The sequence below is a fragment of the Molossus molossus genome, unplaced genomic scaffold (assembly GCF_014108415.1).
Source record: "Molossus molossus isolate mMolMol1 unplaced genomic scaffold, mMolMol1.p scaffold_m16_p_1, whole genome shotgun sequence".
NCBI lineage: Eukaryota > Metazoa > Chordata > Mammalia > Chiroptera > Molossidae > Molossus > Molossus molossus.
The window spans coordinates 4041871-4061511 of NW_023425344.1; the positions used below are offsets into that span (position 1 = coordinate 4041871).

At 57.2% G+C, this 19641-nt stretch overlaps 1 protein-coding gene across 4 annotated transcripts in view; it reads left to right on the forward strand.

Moving 5' to 3' along the window:
• The first annotated feature begins 6816 nt into the window (after positions 1–6816).
• The window catches only part of JAKMIP1 (janus kinase and microtubule interacting protein 1), a 59122-nt gene continuing 46297 nt past the window's right edge, over positions 6817–19641 (forward strand). For 3 of the 4 annotated variants that reach the window (XM_036265519.1, XM_036265527.1, XM_036265536.1), the window contains exons 1-2: positions 6817–7014; positions 11981–12475. In XM_036265519.1, coding sequence (XP_036121412.1) covers positions 6886–7014; positions 11981–12475 — 624 coding nt within the window. In that variant the 5' untranslated portion in view covers positions 6817–6885. The remainder of the gene's footprint in view (positions 7015–11980; positions 12476–19641) is intronic. The other variant, XM_036265545.1, reaches the window with a different exon arrangement.

Below are 19641 nucleotides of genomic sequence, written 5' to 3' on the forward strand. Positions count from 1 at the left end.
GGAATAATAATAGTGCCCGTATCTTAATGTTGTTTGGAGGTGAAACGAGATTGCCCCCCAAGGCTGACGGTGGTGCCTGAGACGCTGGGAGGCAGGTGGGGGAGTATGACCGGGATCTGTGGCAGGGACCCTGGGCTCACGTGGGGCGGCTTCCACGCGCTGGAAGGAGCTCACAGCAGAAGTCATGGGGGTCCCGTTTCTGTTTGTGGGTTTCTTTTTGGCTTGCACGAGGAAGAGCTTTCTAACATGGGGGCCCCTAGGAGAGCAGGCCTCCCCCGGGCTCCCTGTTAGGGAAGGACTTGGGGGAGATGCTGATGGCCCCGAGTGGGGGCTGAGGAGGGGATCTCTGAGCCCCGGATCCCAGGTGTCCTGCAGTGTAGGCCGGCCTTGTTGTGGGGTTTGCTCCACTCACAGGGAAGAGCCCCACTTCTGGGTCACTTCGTGGCCTCCCGAGAACGGTGAATCCATTGTCCCATCTGGCCCTTCCTGGAGCCCCTGTGAGGTCACTGGTCACCGGTGCCTGCGCAGGACTCGAAGTCGGGCCGCAGCTGCTCGGCGCCAGCTGCTTGGATGCTTGGATGTATCGCGTCTGTGATTTCTCTCCACGCGCCTCGGCCGTCCCTGGATTCTGGCCAGTCTTTTCAAAACAGTTACAATCTTGCTTTATGCTAAAGATGCAACAGAGTCTTTGTAGGTACTTTAGAAGACATGTCCCGGTATATTCAAACCCAGACAACATGAGAACCCCGAGCATCCGTACCCCTCAGGGATGCCCACTTCGGATCGGTACACCCACCTCGGCGGCTGTCGGCCCCCCGAGACGCACAGCTGCCCGCGTGTACGTTCTCCGTGAGCCAGTGCGAGCCCCTCATTTCCGCGTGGTGTGTGGCAGACCCCAGGGTTTGTAGGGTGCTGGCCACAGGCCAAATCTGGTCCACAGGGGTGTTTTGCTTGAGCTGCACAATATTTAAAAATATCTTGTTTGAGTTAGTGTGTAACACGTAGATGGGGAGATTTCACTTTATAAAAACCAATTTCTGCCCTGGCCGGTTTGGCTCCGTGGTTAGAGTATCGGACTGCAGGCCAGAGTCCCGGGTTCGGTTCCCGCTAAGGGCATGTTGGTTGCAGTTTGTTCCTGGCCCCGGTTGGGGTCGTGTGGGTGGCAGCCACTCGATGTGTCTCTCTCACATTGATGTTTCTCTCTCTCTCTTCCTCCCTCCTACCTGCTCTATCTGAAGATAAATGCAAAAATGTCCTCAGGTGAGGATAAAAAAACAAAACAAAAACAAAAACAATGTCCGCTACATGTAATCAAGTACCTGTGAGTCCTGCCCGAGCCTACCCGGTGGAGCTGGGCTGCAGCCGCCCCCGGGGTTAGTGTCACCGTCCACTCTGCGCTCGCTCCCGGCCCGTGGGGCGTGTCGGGTTTGTGATGGCTGCCCCACCTTCCGTGCACGGCCTTGCACACCTGTTAGTGCGAGGAAGCCCCGTGGTGGGCACGGAGGCTGTGTCCAGCGCTGGCTGTCGTAATGCCTGGCACAGTTCTTTGGAAGGGCGGGAAGTTGACGAGAAGCGTCTGGGTCTGCAGACGGCCCCACTGTCCCGGGCAGAGCGCAGGGAGGCAGCCTGGCGTTGTCCCTCTCATCCGCTGCCCCTGATGGCGTCACAGGGAACATGCTGGCCCAGCTGTGCTCACTGTTAGCAAGCCAGCCAGCGGGTGAGGAGGAGGAGGAGGAAGCTGACATTTTTTGAGCATGGCCGTGGGCCAGAAACTGTGCCAAGGACTTCACTGACGTAAGCCTCTTACTCCTGCAAAGACTGTGGAGTGGGGACTGTCACAGGCCCAGTGTCACAGGGAAACCGGCCACGAGGGATCGGTGGGGGAGCGGCTGCTGGCCTGGGGCGGGAGCCTCACCTCGCGGATTCGGCCCGTGCTCACAGGAGAATCCAGTGGCATCTCTTTCGTTACTCCTACGATTGTACAAACAGACCTACAGGGATCATGGGGTGCAAAATGGCACTTAAAGATCACCGATGTGGACCGATGATCAGTGCCGGTCTGTCCCTCCGGGGCTCTGCCAAGGCCGTGGGCTCACAGCTGCTCCCCTCCCCCGGGACGGCAGGTCTGCCCGGGTTGAGCCCCGTCAGCGGATGGGCAGTCATTTGTTCAGCCATCGCTGACGTTGGGGTCCCCACGCAATTCCAGTCTCTCACTGAAGCAGTTCAAATCACACTGCACCCCACATCTTTAGGTGCCTGACTTTTCCTTGTGAACTTCTCCCCTTAGAGTAAATTCCCAAGTATTACTGAGCCTGGGCTTCCTAAGTCAGCATGATCTGTTTGGGTTTTGATGTGTAGACCAAAGGCATGCACTTAAGTAGATTATTTTTAAATCCTCACCTGAGGCTATGTTTTTATTGGTTTTAGAGAGAGAGGGAGAGGGAGAGAGGAGAGAGAGAAACATCAATGTGAGAGAAAAACATCGATTGGTTGCCTCCTATATGAGCCCCAACTAGGGATTGAACCCGCAACCTCGGACTGTGCCCTGACCAGGAATCAAACCTGCAACCTTTTGGTGTAAGGGATGACGCTCTAATCAACTGAACCACCCGGCAAGGGCGCGAGATAGATGCTTTTAAGGGCCAAGTAACCACAAATATCTGTTAATAAAACTGCTCGATTCTTCAGAATCAACTCTGTCTGACGCTCAGAATGGATTTGACTCTGGAGGTGGCCTCTGTCTCTGGTCAGGGGCTCTCCTTAGTGCTTGGTGAAATGAACAGGGGTCATTGCCAAGAAGGCCCTTGACAGTGGGCCGGTCTTCTGCCTGTCAGAGGGTATTTGATTTTAGTCGTCTGGAGCTGATGTCACGTTTCACCAGCAGTTTGTGACTCCTGTTATACAAATAGCAGGCCGAGTGGGGTGGAGGCAGGGAGCTGAGGCCAAAATCTCACCACCTAACAAATTTCCGTCTGCAGCCCGGAGGAGAAGGTCCCCTCCCGGCTCAGCTCCCAGGCTGTGAAACTGCCCTGTCCAGGGGGCCCATGATGGCTGATGGTGCAGCGCCGAGCCGGCAGGCTCCGCTCGGCCCGGTGCAGCTCCCAGGCTGTGAAACTGCCCTGTCCAGGGGGCCCATGATGGCTGATGGTGCAGCGCTGAGCCGGCAGGCTCCGCTCGGCCCGGCGCTGGGCAGCTGAGGACCACGGTCCACGGAGGGGCCGAGTGTGTCCGCGAGCATTCTCCCTGCATCCCCAGTGGGGTGTCAGACATCAGGAATGGACTCTGTCACGGTTCTGGTTCTGGTTCTGGATGCCAGAGTCCAATCAAGGCGCCGGCAGGGCGTGCTCCCTCTGAGGCTGTGGGGGGGTCCTTCCTGCCTCTCCCAGCTGCGGGTGGCTGTGGGTTTTCTTGGGTCTGCGGCTGTGGCTGCACCGCTCCAGTCTTGTCCCTCTCTTCCGGTGTCTCTCCTCCGTGTGTCCCTTATAAGGACACTTGTCACTGGATTTAGGGCCCATCCTAATCCAGGATGACCTAAGGTCAAGGAGATCTTTACCTTAATTACATCTGCAGAGACCCTTTCTCCAGTACGAGCACAGTCCCGGGTTCCGAGGAGGACTGTACGAACCTACCTTTTCAGGGAGCACCATTCTGTCCTCTCGAGTCATCCAAAGCCGAGCCCCGCTCCCTGGGACCCGCTACCCAGCCACAGCTCTGGCCCTGGCCCCCACTGCCCAGTTCCCGCCTCCTAAGCCTTCCGCTTGCTCTGGAATCTTGTCACCCAAAAGCTTTGCTTTCACGAGGGCAAGGAACTTGGAGGGGACCGGACGGGGCCCTGGGCCCGTGCGCTGGCTGGTCCCGGTGGGCACTGTGTCAGGCGGAGACGGAACCGGCTCAAGCCGAGTCTGGCGTGTAGTTCAAGCCGGGCAAACGCCCGCCTCCCGTGAGCTCCACGGAGGGTACGTGGCTCAGATCCCCATCTCTGGCTGTCTCCCAGCCACACCTGGTCCCAGCTTCCGCCTCCTCGTTTGTCTCCGTTCAGCAGCCCGGATGCTGGTTAAGCAGCGTCACTGTCGCAGCGAGGCCGTGCCCCTCTCGTGCTCACCCCGCTCACGCAGGCTGCTGTCCAGGTCTCAGGGCCGCAGCCTCCCAGCACTGAACTGTGCTTCCCCTCTGTCCCGGGCCAGCTCCGACGTTTGGTCAGTCAGTTACAGAAATGGAAAAACGGGCTTATCTGGAAGAGTAGAAAGAAGAAAACCAACATCACCTAGAATCGCACCATGCGGAGTCACTGCTGACATTTGGGAGGCGTGGCTGTCTGGCCCTCACCACGGTGTCCCTGGGGTGCAGGACCTGGTGTCTCGCACGTGCTTAAAAAATGGTGTGACCGAGGGAAAACGAACCAATACATGCATTTTAGAAAACCGAGATCGCAGATTACATTCGTGTTTGCCCCTCTCCACGCGTAGGACGTCCTCCTCTTGTGTGGTTTGCTGTCACGACTGTGACGCCATTGCTTCCTTGTCCCCTGTGGCTGGGCAGCGTGTTGACAGGAGCGACGTCCACGTGTTTGGACAGACTGGAGGTGTGGTTGGTGCATTCGTGGACGGGGGTGTTCAGGCCACGGGATGGCCCGGAGAGGAGGAGCCCTGTTTCTGGTGCCCTCTGAGGCTGCTGCCCAGCAGGGCGGCATGGGAGGTGCCCGGCGGAAGCCCCGCCCATTGCGGGGAACTCCTGCAGAGGCAGCTGGGAGGAGCAGGAAGGAGTTTGGGATCCGGCTCTAACTGTCCTTCAGAGCCAGTAGAGTCCGTGTGGACCTGAAGACAGAGGTACCTTGCTGAAACCCATCAGCCTTGTGGGTCACCCCGAACACCCTCGGGGCGTTGAGAAGCAGCTCCCTCTCCTGTTCAAGATGGTATAACTGGCCTCCCGGGTGGCCAATTTCTAGATGAGAAGGACGTCCTGGTGTCCCCAGGGCTGGCAGGTGACAGTCGACTTCAGTTCACAGCCATGGAGGATCCCCAGCTTGCTTGGGACACGTAGATGAGACCCTACCCCAGCTCCCTGCTGTGCCTCCCGGTCTGCCCACCAGCTCCTGGCGCCCACCCCACAAAGGAGCTCCGCAGAGGCCACTGGACCACGTGCCTGCGGTCATGGCCGGCTCCCCGTCGCATTGGACCTCTGAGGGGCTGCCCCTATCACCCCCTGCCTTCTGGGAGCGCGTAGCTTCCCCGGGTCTCCCCTTTCTCCTACCTGTCTTCTAGCTGATAGCGTCCTTGCTGATTTTGGCTTTTCTTGCGAAGGCTGGCTTTTCTCCATGCTGGGATAGCCTCTTCTCGCTCTGCATTTTCTCCCAAGGCGATCGAACCCCAGTGCGTCCTTACCCGCTGTGTGGCCTGAGGTAGCGTACTTAACCTCTCTGTGCCTCAGCTGTCTCACGTATAAAGTGGGCCCAGTAGCTAGACCTACCTCTACGGGTGCTATGAGGGTTATACGCTCCCAGCTCCCATCACAGTACATAAATAGGTGCTACATAACTGCCTTGTACCGCTGCTCAGTCATTTAGCGAGTGTTGATGGAGCAGCCCCTGTGTGCCGGGCTCTGTTCCAGGCACAGGGGACACAGTAAGGAACAGAACAGACCCAGGTCCTGCTTGTGGGAACTCACAGCCTAGGGTAAGGGAAACAGGCAAGAAATGAATAAGCACCTGGTTTGTCATCTGGAAGACAATATCGTGGCAGAGCTGGGGGGAGGGGACCAGAGATGGGCCCACAAAGGCAGTGCGTCCTGGGGCTGGGCCACTGTCGTGCTGGGGGCTGCGAGTCGGGGTTCAGGCCTGGGTCACCACTCCCAGCTGTGGACCGGGCCTGGTGAACAGTGCCCTCGTTTTGCCTAGGTGACCGCCATCAACCCTCAATCTCCCTGTGCCTCCGCTGGCTCCTCTGGGACACGGGCTCCTCGTGGGGAGGGCGTGCTGTCAGACGGAAGCTGATGTGTTTGGCGCATCGAGCATGTGGGCTCTTCCTCCAGCGCGTATTTTAGGGGCTTTGGCTCCGCCATCCCGTGGGCTCCAAGGGCAGCCTTACCAAAAGGAACGTCTTGGGGTCCCCAGGGGAATGTGAGTGCTGGAAGGGCACCCCGTTGCCCAGGCGACCAGCTTGGGCCTGGCCAGGCAGGGACAGACCTGGAGGGATGCGCTGCTTGCCTCTCACCTCCTCCAGGGGCACCTCTGTGGGGCCCAGAGCTAGTGGCTTGGGGTGCTCAGTGCTGTTAGCCTGGGGGGCTGGGGAGGGAAGCCCTAGCCTTTGTGAAGTCTAAAAGTTTTCAGGAGTGGTCCTCAGACCCTGCTCCGGAATCCCCTGGGTGTGCGGAAAGGACTCCCACATTCCCTGGCCCTACTGCACCCCGTGAGCGGGCTCTGCGCCCCTCCAGGACCTGCCTTTTTCACCAGCACCCGGGTGGCCGAGCTCACTGACATTTGCAGACCACGGTCTGTAAGGTGCTCAGAAGCTGTGGTCTCTGGTTCCCTGGGCTGGGCCCAGGACGCTGCCTTAACAAGCTCCCAGGTGGTTCTGATGCACCCCTAGTTTGGGAAGCGCCAGGTGAGTGCGCGGCTGGCGGGGCAGCCGCTCCACCAGCAGGTGCCTGGCCCGGGGGGAGGCCTCCTGCAAGTGTTGCTGCCTTGACGTTTGAGTGCCCCAGAGAAGGGCACGCCAGCCCCCCCCCCTGTGCTAACCGGCTTCCCCTCCCCCAGGACCCCGAGTGATGGTGGTTTACACGGAGGACCAGCTGAGCCCTGCGCGACTGGGTGGCCCGGCGGAGCTGGTGGCTGCGCCTGCTGGCTGGCGGGCGTGAACGTGGGCTCTCCGCGTCTAACCGAGAGGAAGCATGTCTAAGAAAGGCCGGGGCAAGGGCGAGAAGCCCGAGATGGAGACGGACGCTGTGCAGGTGGCCAACGAGGAGCTGCGGGCCAAGCTGACCAGCATTCAGATCGAGTTCCAGCAGGAGAAGAGCAAGGTGGGTGGCTGTGGGCTCCGTGGGCACGCTGCCTGGGGTATGTCTGAGGGCGCGCTCCCCGGTGGGGTGGGGGTGGGCACACCACCCGTCTGAGCCTCAGCTTACCCCTTGTTAAAACAGGTCTAACGTCAGTGGGGGTGCGAATCCCAGCCCCTCCGCACCTTCCTGACCTTGGGCCAGCTACACTCCCCTGCCGAACTTCCCTCACCTGCAAGGTGGGGTCGTGATAGTGCCCCTGGTGGGCCTTTGGGGGGTAGGAGGTGAAGGCGCATGGGGATGTTGGACGGGAGCCTGGCTCTGTGGCGGGGGCTCTTTGCTCTTGTGGTGGTTTGAGCTTTCGAGCAGGTCCTGCAGTGCTGGATGGGGTGCTGTGGGTGTCCCGCTGAAGGGCAGCCGTGGAGTGCGGGGGTGCTGTGGGTGTCCCGCTGAAGGGCAGCCGTGGGGTGCGGGGGTGCTGTGGGTGTCCCGCTGAAGGGCAGCCGTGGAGTGCGGGGGTGCTGTAGGTGATGGGCAGCCATGGGGTGCAGGGGTGCTGTAGGTGATGGGCAGCCGTGGGGTGCGGGGGTGCTGTAGGTGATGGGCAGCCGTGGGGTGCGGGGGTGCTGTAGGTGATGGGCAGCCGTGGGGTGCGGGGGTGCTGTAGGTGATGGGCAGCCGTGGGGTGCGGGGGTGTTGTAGGTGGTGGGCAGCCGTGGGGTGCGGGGGTGCTGTAGGTGGTGGGCGGGTGCTGTAGGTGGATGGCGGCCGTGGGGTGTGGGGGTGCTGTAGGTGGTGGGCGGCCGTGGGGTGTGGGGGTGCTGTAGGTGATGGGCGGCCGTGGGGTGTGGGGGTGCTGTAGGTGATGGGCAGCCGTGGGGTGCGGGGGTGTTGTAGGTGGTGGGCAGCCGTGGGGTGCGGGGGTGCTGTAGGTGGTGGGCAGCCTACCGCAGTGGGAGGAGCCCAGGCCTCCCAATCGCTGAGACCCGGCTCAGCCTCACCTTGGCTCCTGACTGGCTTCACGGCCTTGGACAAGTGACGTCAAGTCTCCAAACCTTCATTTTCTCATCTGTAACGTGGTGTCCTCAAGATCTGATGTAATGGGAACACCAAAGAGCCCTTTGGCCTCTGGTGCCCGGGCCCTGCCACAGCCCTTTGTGTTGGCATGGTTCTGACTTGGGCGGTTTGAGGGTAAAGCGGGTATAGGGGGGCGGCTCTGTGGGCCTGGATGGGGGCCGCTGTCCATGTGGGAAGGGATGGAGTTTGGGTTTGCTCCTGCATGGCCCGAGCAGAGGGTGCGGGCTGGTCGGGGAGGGGAGACCTTGCCCCAAGCCCTGAAGGTGTCCTCCGGCCCTGCCCGGGCACCTGGAGGTGCTGCGCGGGGGACTGCAGCGGGTGCCCCTCTTGTTAGGAGCCGGGACTTGGCCGCAGCTGGACTGCTGGCTGGGGCCCAGCTCCTGGGTCAGTGGGGCACTGAGTTTGGGCCCCAGCTGTGACCCAGGCTCAGGATACGCCATGGAAAGCAGAGGCAGAGTCCCTGACCTGGGGTGACGAGGAGCTTGGGCACAGATGTGCCCCCTCCCATCCTTGGACCCTGAGGACCTCAGGGTTAGCACAGCCAACCGCTTCCAGCAGGTAGCTGGTGGCACCCTCTGTCCACACCCTGCCCACAGGAGGGGTTCCCCTGCTTGCATCTCAGGGCTGGCAGTTTTGGGGGTGGGCCAGCAGAGGCTGACCAGGAAGTAGCAACAGCAGCTGCAGGTATGGGGGAAGCCACACAGCCACGGTCATTCGGCCCGGGTCCACTCCACCTCTGCCCCTAACTTTCCTTGAGGTCCTGGGACAAGCCATGTAATCGCCCCCTGCCTCCGTGTCCCCGTGTGTTCAGTGGAGACCTCTGATACGTCTTCCTCCCTGGGTGAAGAAGGGATGAAGGAGACAGTTGCACACGGGGCCTAGATGCCTCCTGTCACACATAGTGACTCAGTGGCTGGCTGACATTTGGCGTCTGCTGCCTGGGCTGTGCCCGGTGCCTCAGAGAGCCTCCTGACCCTTGCAGGGACCTGTGAGGTCAGGTGTGTTCTCCAGTTTATAAGAGCAAACGTGGGGTCGGAGAGGAGAGAGGATTTGCCAGGTGCATTACCTCGCTAGGGGGCGCTAACGAAGCACCGCAGGCCGGGGGACCTGAGCCGCAGTGGTGGAGGCTGGAAAGCAGAGAGCAAGGTGTGGGCAGGTCGGCTTCTTCCGAGGCCTCGCTCCTTGGTTAATGGACAGCCGTCTTCTGTCTGTGCCTTCCCATGGTCTGACCTCTGTGCCTGTCTGTGACCTAATCTTTTATAAGGACACTAGCCACATTGGATTAGGGCCTACTCCAAATGACCTCATGGAATTTAATGAGCTCTTTTAAGACTATTTCCAAGTATAGTCACGTTCTGAGATCCTGGGGGTTAGGACTTCCACATAGGCATCGGGCGTGGGGGGCACGTTGATCTGGATCTATGCCAGGCCCGCGACTGATCTGGCTACAGAGGCGAGTTGGGCCTGGTCCTTCCCTCCAGGGGCTGCTGGCCTTGGCAGGTGGGGTGGCGGGCTGGAGCTTGGGTGTGAGCTGCATGGTGATGGAGAGATGGTGGTGGGCGGCTCTTATAGACCCACTCAGCTCGACGGAGTGAGGGGCACTCTGTCACACCGGGAGGCCACCCCAGCCTTGCTCTGCTGCCGCTGGGTCATGGCACCTGGGCTTGGTCCTCGGCTCCTCTGGGTGGAGCCGGTGGGACCCACGAGGGCTTTCTCCCCCGGCCGCACCACTGTCAGCATGCCTGCCTACGCCTGAGTCACCTGGCCGCCCGACCTCTGCCAGGCTGCCTTGCACACACCTCTGCTCCCCGTCTCCACATCCCCGCCTCCTTTTCCCCCTGTGACCACACCTCCCTTTATCCACTCTGACTTTTATCCTTCCTCCTGCCCACCGTCCTTCCGGGGAGCTGTTGACGCCCGTTTCCCAGGAGAGGGGCAGGCAGCTGTGGGAGGCATAGTCAGGGTTCTTCGGAGAGAAACGGAACCAACAGGAGACTTTCTATACCGGGTGCCCCCAAAATGTATACACACTTTAACAGCTGATAGCTCAACTGATGTCCCTTCCTTTCCAGATTTAACCCATTGGAATGAATAATTACTCAAAGTGCATAGACATTTTTTGGGGACACCTTAGGTATAAATGCGCACACACACACACGCACGCACGCACGCCAGGGGAGAGAGAGGCATTTCTGTTCAGAAGTTGTCTCACACGACTGTGGAGGCCGACAGGTGTGAACTCTGCAGCACAGGTAGATGGAGATTCTCGCAAGAGCTGATGCGGCCGTCTTGAGTCCAGAGGCTGTCGGGAGGCTGGACTCCGTCCTCTCGGGGACCTCAGCCTTTTCCTTCTAGACCTCCACCTGACTGGGGGAGGGTGATCTGCCGTACTCGAGGTCCACTGACTTAAATGTGGATCGCATCTGAAAATACCTTCACAGCAACATCTAGACTGGTGTTTACCAAACACCTGGTATCACGGTCCTGCCAAATTGGTACGTCACATGGACCGCCTGGAGGTTCAGTAACTGGCCAAGGGAAACGCACTCACCCGAGCAGATCCGGGCTGCGCCCCGATCCCGTCCTCTGACTCCAAGTCACTGGCAACGTTAACCCAAAATCAGCACAGGATTGCCTCCTAGAGAGAATGCTGGAAGACTTGGTCCCTCACTGAGAAGTCATGTTTCTTATTTCACGTCCTGGCTCTCAGCCCCTTAGGGAGAGACTCTGGTTATAGCCCTCGGGGGAGGTGGGCCTGGGGTGCCCCTTATTGGGCTCTGAGATCCTGACTCTGCAATGTGAGGGGAGTTGATCTCTCTGCCTGGTTGGTTTTCTCTGCTTCTTTCCCTGCTGTTTGTTATAAGCAAGGACCTGTCAACACCCAGCTGACATAATGAAACTCCTCACCTGAACTGAATTTCAGCACGTGGGTGCGCTGCAGACAGCGTGGTCGGGGGAAAGGCTGCCGTTTTCCCCGGGAGCACTGTGTCCGTGAGAAACCATTTGTGCCTGTTCCTGGGAGACTGGTATTATTTAGAAAACAAATGGCTCGTCAAGGGCTCCTGGGGAATGTGCGGATTGTGTGATATTTGAAATGAAAAGGTCAAATAAAGCTTTCTGGAGCGTATTAAGAAAACACTCCCTTGGCACATTTTATGAATAGTGTTTTCAGTTGTTTGCTGATGGCACACCTACACTCAGGCGGGCTGGCAGCCCCACACCTGCGGAACACCAGCTCCAGGGCCAGGCGCCTGGGGTGAAGGCTGGCTTTGCCCCTGGCAGCCCCGCACCCAGGCAGGTCACCAAAGTGCCTCAGCTGCCTTGAGGCGAAACAGAGCATCCCCTCCGATCTGACCCCAGGTGGTGAGGGCCATGGGGGATGCACAGGAGCCCAAGCTTAGGTCCTGTAGCAGCGCCTCCTCTCCCCTCCTGCACCTCCTCTTCCCCCCCCCCCGACCCCCACCTCCACTTGCCTGGTCTTCCCTAGTTCCAGATTCCAGTGCATGGGCATTGCCAAAGGTATTTCTGGTTTAAAATTTGCTCAGCTTTGGTGAGAGGGATGATTTATGCGGGCAAGTTTTTGACTGATAAATTGTCCTTCCTTATACATCTCTGAACTTGAAGGGAAGTCAGAGGTCTGACGCTCCTCTCCAACATCTTCAGTTGTTTTCCCACCTCTAGGGAAAATCTCAAGGAAATGGTAGGAGAGACTCTGGATGGGGCTGATGAGGGTCAGGACCGTGCGGGTGGCAGAAGGGGGAATTGGAGTGTGGGGTCCCGAGAGGGTCTCAGGACCGGCAGGTACAAAGGTATGTGGGGAGGCACCCGCTGCGCGTGGCTGGCTCCCGGCCCTGACCCTGACCCAGCTCTCCGCTGCAGGAGGCCACCTGACCCTGACCCATCTCCGCTGCAGGTGGGCAAACTGCGCGAGCGGCTGCAGGAGGCCAAGCTGGAGCGGGAGCAGGAGCAGCGGCGGCACACGGCCTACATCTCGGCGCTCAGGGCCAAGCTGCACGAGGAGAAGACCAAGGAGCTGCAGGCGCTGCGCGAGGTGCTCATCCGGCAGCACGAGCAGGAGGCGGCGCGCATGGCCAAGATCAAGGAGGGCGAGCTGCAGCGGCTGCAGGCCACGCTGAACGTGCTGCGCGACGGCGCGGCCGACAAGGTCAAGACGGCGCTGCTGGCCGAGGCGCGCGAGGAGGCGCGCAAGAGCTTCGACGGCGAGCGCCTGCGGCTGCAGCAGGAGATCCTGGAGCTGAAGGCGGCGCGCAAGCAGGCGGAGGAGGCGCTCAGCAACTGCATGCAGGCCGACAAGACCAAGGCGGCCGACCTGCGCGCCGCCTACCAGGAGCACCAGGACGAGGTGCACCGCATCAAGCGCGAGTGCGAGCGCGACATCCGCCGGCTGGTACGTGCTGCCCTGGCCCCGCACACACGCACGCACGCCCCACCCCCTTTCCTCCCACAGCCGTATCCTCCCCTCCCGCATGAGTGCAGGGAGCTCGGGGTTTGGAGGACACGCTGCGCTCCAGGCGTCGTTCTGCTTCCAGCAGACGCCCTGCTGTCTTAGGGGTGCTGAGGAGGCTTTGAGTGGCAGGTCTCTTCCCACTAGGTGTGTGATCCTTGGCAGATCACCAAACTGCTCAGAAGTACACGTTTGTCACCTGTAAAACGACGTTAATAGATAGTGGGCTAGGTGGTTGTAAGAAAGGACTGTGGTCGTATATATGTATTCCTTTAATTAATAAACCAGGAGCAGACTTACACCTTGAGGTTAAGATGTGACCGGGAGGGACAGGCCAGCCATCCCTTTGCAACAACTACGAGAACGTAAATGGCAAACAATCCTATTTTTTAGAGACGAGAGCGTGGCAGCTGTGAGGTCTAGAACTAAAATTCAAAGGGAAGGGGAAGACCCTTCCCAGGTAAGCTGCCAGCTGCCGGCCCCTTTCTTCCCTGGGGGCATTTGCTGAGCCCGGGTGGGGGCTGGGGCCTCCCCAACCAGTGAGATTCCACTGGAGCTTAGAGGGGGGAGTAGGACTTTTTGGCATCTCTCACGTTTGGCATAAAAGACAGGAAACGGGAGGAGTCCTCGACCCGAGGATGGTCTGCACATCCTCGGGTGATGGGGGAGGCTGTGAGGCAGAGTGGTGTCCCCCGCGGCCTCACTACACTTGGGAGATAAAGCTCACCAGAGGGAGGGGACCTGCAACGAACACACCCCCATCTTCCCCTTGAGACGGTTGTCAGACTGTGGTGCAGGAGACCGAAAACCCAAGGAAGCTGTGATCCTCAGACTAGATCCAACCACCACGGCAGTGATGTTTACAAGAGATACGTCTAAACTAGGAGGACAGGCTGCACTTAAAGGGATGGAAAGGATACATGAACAGGAACCAAAAAAGTGCTGTTCTGGTGATACTAATGTCAAAGGCTTTAAGGGAAGAAGTAACACTAAGCACAAGTTGGGACAATTCTTACTAATAAAGGGATCAATTTGGTAGGAATGCACTTAACAACATAAGAGGACATGATCAAAACTTAAAGGAGAAATAGACCAACCCACAGTTGCAGTGGAGAATAGCACACCTGTCTCAGCCAGGGAAAGTACAGAGACTAAATGGATAAAGACACACAGCATTTCAGTGACACAAGCAACTTGCACTAAACCAACAGACTGCAGTGCTCCAGCGGCTGAGGAAGAAGGTTCTTTCCAAGGGGACGTGCCACTTACCAAAACAGTGCATTTCAAAGTGTGTGGGTTGTAATTCAATCATTCTTTAGATCAGACCTTCCTTTAGACAAAAAGAACGTGCTGAAAATCAAATATCTGAGCTTCCATCTTGGGAAGAAAGAGAGAGAGCAAATGAAACTCCAAAAAAGCAGAGTGAAGGAAATGATAAGGAGCAGGGATCACTGAGGTGAATCAATAAAGAAAACCAACACAGCCCAGCCAGTGTGGCTCAGTGGTTGAGTGTCCACCCGTGCACCAAGAGGTCGCCGGTCCAATTCCCGGTGAGGGCACATGCCCAGGTTGTGGGCCTGATCCCCAGTGAGGGGCAAGCAGGAGGCGGCCAATCGATGTTCTCTCTCATTGATGTTTCTATCTTTCTCTCCTCCCTTCCTCTCTCTGTAAAATCAATAAAGAAAAAAATTAAAAGAAAGAAAACCAACACATACAGAAGTTAATGAAAGCTGATAAGTTGATCAACCCATACCGAAACTGATGAAAAGGAGAAGACACTCCACATCTCCAATACAAGGCATGTAAAAGGGGAAATATCACGGCTCCTGCAGATGTAAAAAGGCATTGAGGGCACATTAAGATCAGCCTACGCCAATAGATTTGAAACTTGGATGAAATGGGCGTATTTCTTGAATAAGTACATCTTATCAAAACTGACACCATAAGAAATAGAAACTTGGAGTAGTCCTGTAGATATTAAAGAAATTAACTCTGCAATGAATAATTTTCCCACGAAGGACAGCTCGGACCCCGACCTTCCCAGATAAATTGTTCCGAGTATTTAAGGAAGAAATTGAACTAATTCTATATACACCCTTCCAGAAAACTGAGAAATCGGGTATGTATTCTAACTCAGTTTATGAAGCCAGCATAATTCTGATCTCAGTCCAGTGAGTGATATTCTAAGGAAAGAAGGCCTTTAGGTGATCTCTTACAGACACAGACACAGAGGTGTTAAGTGAGCCATTGACAAGTCAAACCCAGCATTCTACTGAGAGGCTTGTAAGTAATGACCAAGTAGGGTTTATTCTAGGAATACAAAGATTGGTTTAATATTCTAACATCAGTGAATATAATTCAATTAGTAATAGACCAAAGTGGGAAAACCATGTGATCCTCTTACTAGGTGTAGAAAAAGCATTTAATAAAACTCAACCTTGTGGTAGATACTCTCAGCACACTAGGAAGAGAATTGGAACTTCCCTAATCTGAAAGAGGGTTCTGTCAAAAAAAACCTAACCACCACATACTGATGAAATACTGAATATTCCCCTGAATTCAAGGACAAGACGTGATGTCAGCTGCCACCACTGCAGTGCTGTGACCGCTCTGGCGAGGACCTCGGACACACGAGGCAGTAACAAACAGCTTTCAATGCTGACGGGAAGGAAAGCTGTCTTACGTCACAAATGCTGGGATTAGAACGTGGAAACTCCAGGAGACTCTGTGGCCACTTGAATTAGTGACTTTTACAAGGTCTCCAGATAGAAGGCAGATGCACAAAAATGAATTCTGTTTCTAGCCATGGCTCGCGAAGGAATAATGGCTGTTGTTGTAAGGCCCCGAGCCCGGTCATCTGTGGCAGCCCTCGGAAAGTAGCGGGCTGCTCCGGGTTTGTCAGGGCGGCGCTCGGAGGGCTGCCCTTCCCAGCCCCTTGCCGCAGGCGGGGCCCAGCGAGTCCGTTCTGGGCACAGAGGTGGATGCATTTGGACCTTCAAAAAGAAAAGTTATTTTTCTCATCCTCACCTGAGGATATTTTTGATTTTCAGATAGAGTGGGAGGGAGGGAGAGAGTGAAGAGAGAGAGAGAGACATCGATGTGAGAGGGACATATCGACTGGTTGCCTCCCGCATGACCCCAACCAGGGCCAGGGACTGAACCACAACCAAAGTCCGTGCCCTTGAGCAGAATCGAACCTGTGACTCTTTGGTCCATGGGCTGACACGCTAATCGCTGAGCCGAACTGGCCCAGGCAGAAAAAGAAAAGTTCTTAAATGAAGACCCCACGCCCTTCCTTCTTTACCATCTTCATCGCCGACCCGGGATGAAGCTGTGATGGCTGGCACTCCATGGGCATGAGGAGCCATGAGGATCACAACTGCCTCCCAGAGCCCCTTCTGAGGGGAAAGCTGGGCGGCGCCTGTGGCCCTCACTGCTCTGGGAGCCTACAGCGACCTTTCCCAGAAGTCACTCCCACGTGGTAGCCCCCGTGTACCGTGGGGGTCATGGCTCCGTGGTCTAAGGAATGAGCCCAGAAACGGCAGTGCTGCTGCCCCGGTAGCCCGTGACGGCCCTCTCCGCGTGACCGGTTTTGAGGGGCACGCTAACTGGGAGCCGGGGTCTGAAAGCCTCCCGCAGTCACTGCTGAGGCCATCAGCTGACAAGGAGCCAGCCGCCCGCCTCCAGCGCCCGTTGCCATGAGCAACAGGCTGCCTGAGGAGTGACATTCAGCTGCGGGATAATAGGAGAAATGGACGTTTGTTCCTTCCACTCTGTTCTCCGAAGGGGGCCGCTGCAGGTGCAAACCACACACACTGAGAAGACCTGAGACGGGGACATTTCTGTTCGGTGCTGACACGGAAACGGGTCCTTGGTACGTTCTCAGTTAAGCTCAGTCTCTTATGCAAATGGTTGGTTTTCCCCACTGCATTTTCCCGTAACCGAGGGACGACATTTTACAGGTCTAGTCCGGACACTCCCAGCTGCTGCCAGAGGCCTGAGTTTACGTAACTCTGGAACCCCGGGAAAGCCACGTGAGGGCTGAAGTCCGCCGTCAAGGTGTGGGCAGGGCTGGGCTGGGCTCCCTCTGGAGGCTGCGTGGAGGAACCTTCCTGCCTCTTCCAGCTCCCGGTGGTGGCCGGGAGCCCTCAGCTTCAGGCTCCTGTCTGCCTCCACGGGGCCGGCTCCTCCCCTGTGTCTGTGCCCTGCCCTCTCCTTATAAGGACATTGGTCCGTGGATCTGGGACCCACCCTCATCTGGTGTGACCTTAGCTTATATCTTAGTTACATTGGCCAAGACCCTATTTCCAAATGAGGTCACCTCTTGACTCTCCTGTAGACATGAAATGTGGGGGATACCATTTACGGGCTACAGGTACCAAGGAGGAGAGTGAGGATGGATGTTGGGGTGGCAGCCTCCACTTCATCCTCTGACTCCCCGGACTTTGCGGCGGAGAGGAGCTCACAGGATTATGCACAGATCAGCCGGTGTGTTTGGAGCCAGCTGAGCTGAGCCTTCCCTGGGAGGGGTGTCCTGCCGGATGTGATGGTAGAGAAGGGACTCATTCTGTGCCTGTGGGGCAGACAGGAGGGCACAGTGAAGGCTTTGCAGAGGCCGACCCGAGACTGAATCATGGTTGTGCTGCTCACTGCAGCGTGGCTCCTCTCTGGGCCTCCAGCTTGTTGTAAACTGGGGTAAACGATGTCTACTTTGAGGGTCTTTGAAGACAGAGAGTGTGTCTTAAGCGCAGAGGCACTGAGCTCACACTGGCATGCACGAAAGACATGCTGGCATCGTCCAGTGCATGTCCTTGCTCTAACTCTGTATCCATTAGGATCTTTTTGGTGCCAGTGAAAATATTCCACCTCAGACCAGCCTGAATCGTGAGAGTGTCAGTTGTCACACTGAGGTGGTAGGGTTAGCGTCGGGCCCAGTTCCCATGGCACCTACGATCCAGGTGTCTGGGCTGTGTTCTGCTCCTTGCTCTGGGCAGTCACGCCACACCCCGTGTCCTCACTCAGCACAGTCCAGGGACAGGGAGAGATGCCCTCTTCAGGCTGTTGACTCTGATTGGGTCACACATCTATCCCTGAACCAATTCTGTCAGGGGATGAGGATAGATGGTGGTATGAGCCAATCAGAGCCTGCCCTGGGAACTTGGGCTGGTTTCAGTCCCACCCCTCTCCTATACCACATGCTGAGACTGGGAGTGTGGGAGAAGGGAAATGGATACAGCCAGGCAACTGGGGAGCGTCTGCACCCTTGTGATGTTCGGGGAAGACAGTGTCAGAGACTCTCGCTTCACTGGGGTCCTGAGGGCGGGGGACAGGATCTCTCAGAGCCCAGGCTGACAGCCAGACACCCAGTTAACAGATAGAGTGATTGCTGCTAGCGGTGAGCTCGGCCGGTCCGGGACCTCCAGACTCCTCCTTGCCTGTCTATTCACAGACGTCCCCTCCACTAGTGGGGGCTGTTCACTAGGAGCCTGTTCCGTGTGGTGGCGTGTGAACCCTCTGCTCACTTATTAGAAGTGGGTAATAATTTGTGCTCTTCTAGGTTGAAAATCTGGGGCTCTGGAGATAATGTGCTTGGGGTGCTTTTTGTGGGAGGGGCTAGGGTAACAGTAGGGGGGCTGCACTTCTGGGCTCCCCTGCAAAGAGGGAAGTGTGCAACCCGGATGCCGAGGGGGGCAGCTTGGAACCCTACCTGTTAACTTGCAACACTGCCCATTTGGTACCGCTGACCCCCCTGCCTTATTCTTCCTCCTGGCACTGGTCACTCTCTGATCTGCTGCAGTGTTGACTTACTGGTTATGTTTTTGGCTACCTACCCCTCTGGAATGGCAGATCCAGGGGAAGGCACTCTGATCTGTTTTGCTCAGATGTCTCCCAGCTCAGCGCCCGTTGAATTAATGGAAGCACATTTGTGTGTTTAAAATAATGATCTCCTCTCACGGAGCCCTTGTTGCTTCCAGTGGCAGCTGCCGTGGCAGCATGTTTTCCACGTGGTATGAAGTCTTCCCTGCGGCGGGGAAAGTGTTCCTAGCCAAGCCCTGGGCGTTGGCCAAAGCGCGGAGCTGCTGGTGGATGGTCACCAGGGGGCGCAGTGGGCACATTCCGCTGCTGCTGAAGGAGAAACTGCACCAGGCACACCCTTGGCCGTGGTCCAGGAGATGGTCATGGGGAACCTGGGGATGTGGAGGGAAGGGGGACATCCGTTTCTCTTCCAAGGAAAGTCCACTCAAGGAGTTTGTCAGAACAGTCGACTGTTCGAAAGCTTCCAGTCTGGATTTTGGGGGTACCATTTCTCTCCTATCATCTCAATTACATTTGACCAGTTTTTGATGGTCTGATGTTTAAATGAGATAGCCTTCTGTTACCCAGGAGCCAAAAGAGAGTAATCGTGGTGACATTGATCGCATTGTACTGCGCCAGGCTCCGTGCTGAATTCTTTCCGTGGCTGGTGTAAATCTCCCTGGACAGACTGCGTGGGTTCGAGAGTGTCGCTGAGGCTGAGGCTGAGTCAGGGAGGCGGCTTGACCTGCCCGCGATTCCACAGCAGGGACGGTTGGGGGTTGAAGCCTGCGTCTGTCTGGGCCAGCTCAGGCGGGACTCTTAACCAGGATTTCGTGCTGTGTCTGAGTTCGTGGTGTAGGGTTCGAAGTGAGAGTTTCAGATCACAGGCAGCTTGACTTTCTCACACTCAGTGAGTCGAGAGGACTCCCTTAAATGGCCACGGGCTTCGTGGCATAAGACAACAGACACTTATTCTCTCCCAGTTCTGGGAGCCAGCTGTCCAAAGTCAAGGTGTCAGCAGGGCCGTGGAGGGTCCTTCCTGCCTCTTCCAGCTCCTGGTGGCTGCTGGCCCGTCTTGGCCTCCCCAGGTTGTGGCCGCATCACTCCCGTCTCTGCCTCGTCTTCACATGGCCTCGGGCTGGGCGTCTGTGTGTGTTTTGGTAAGGACACCGATCACAAGGGCCCAGCTGACCAGTGTGGCCACATCTTAACTCATTATACAGTGATACCTCGGTTCTCGAACGCCTCGGATTTCGACCAAATCGGTATTCGACCAGGAGATTCGAGAAACTTTTGTCTTGGAATCCGAACAA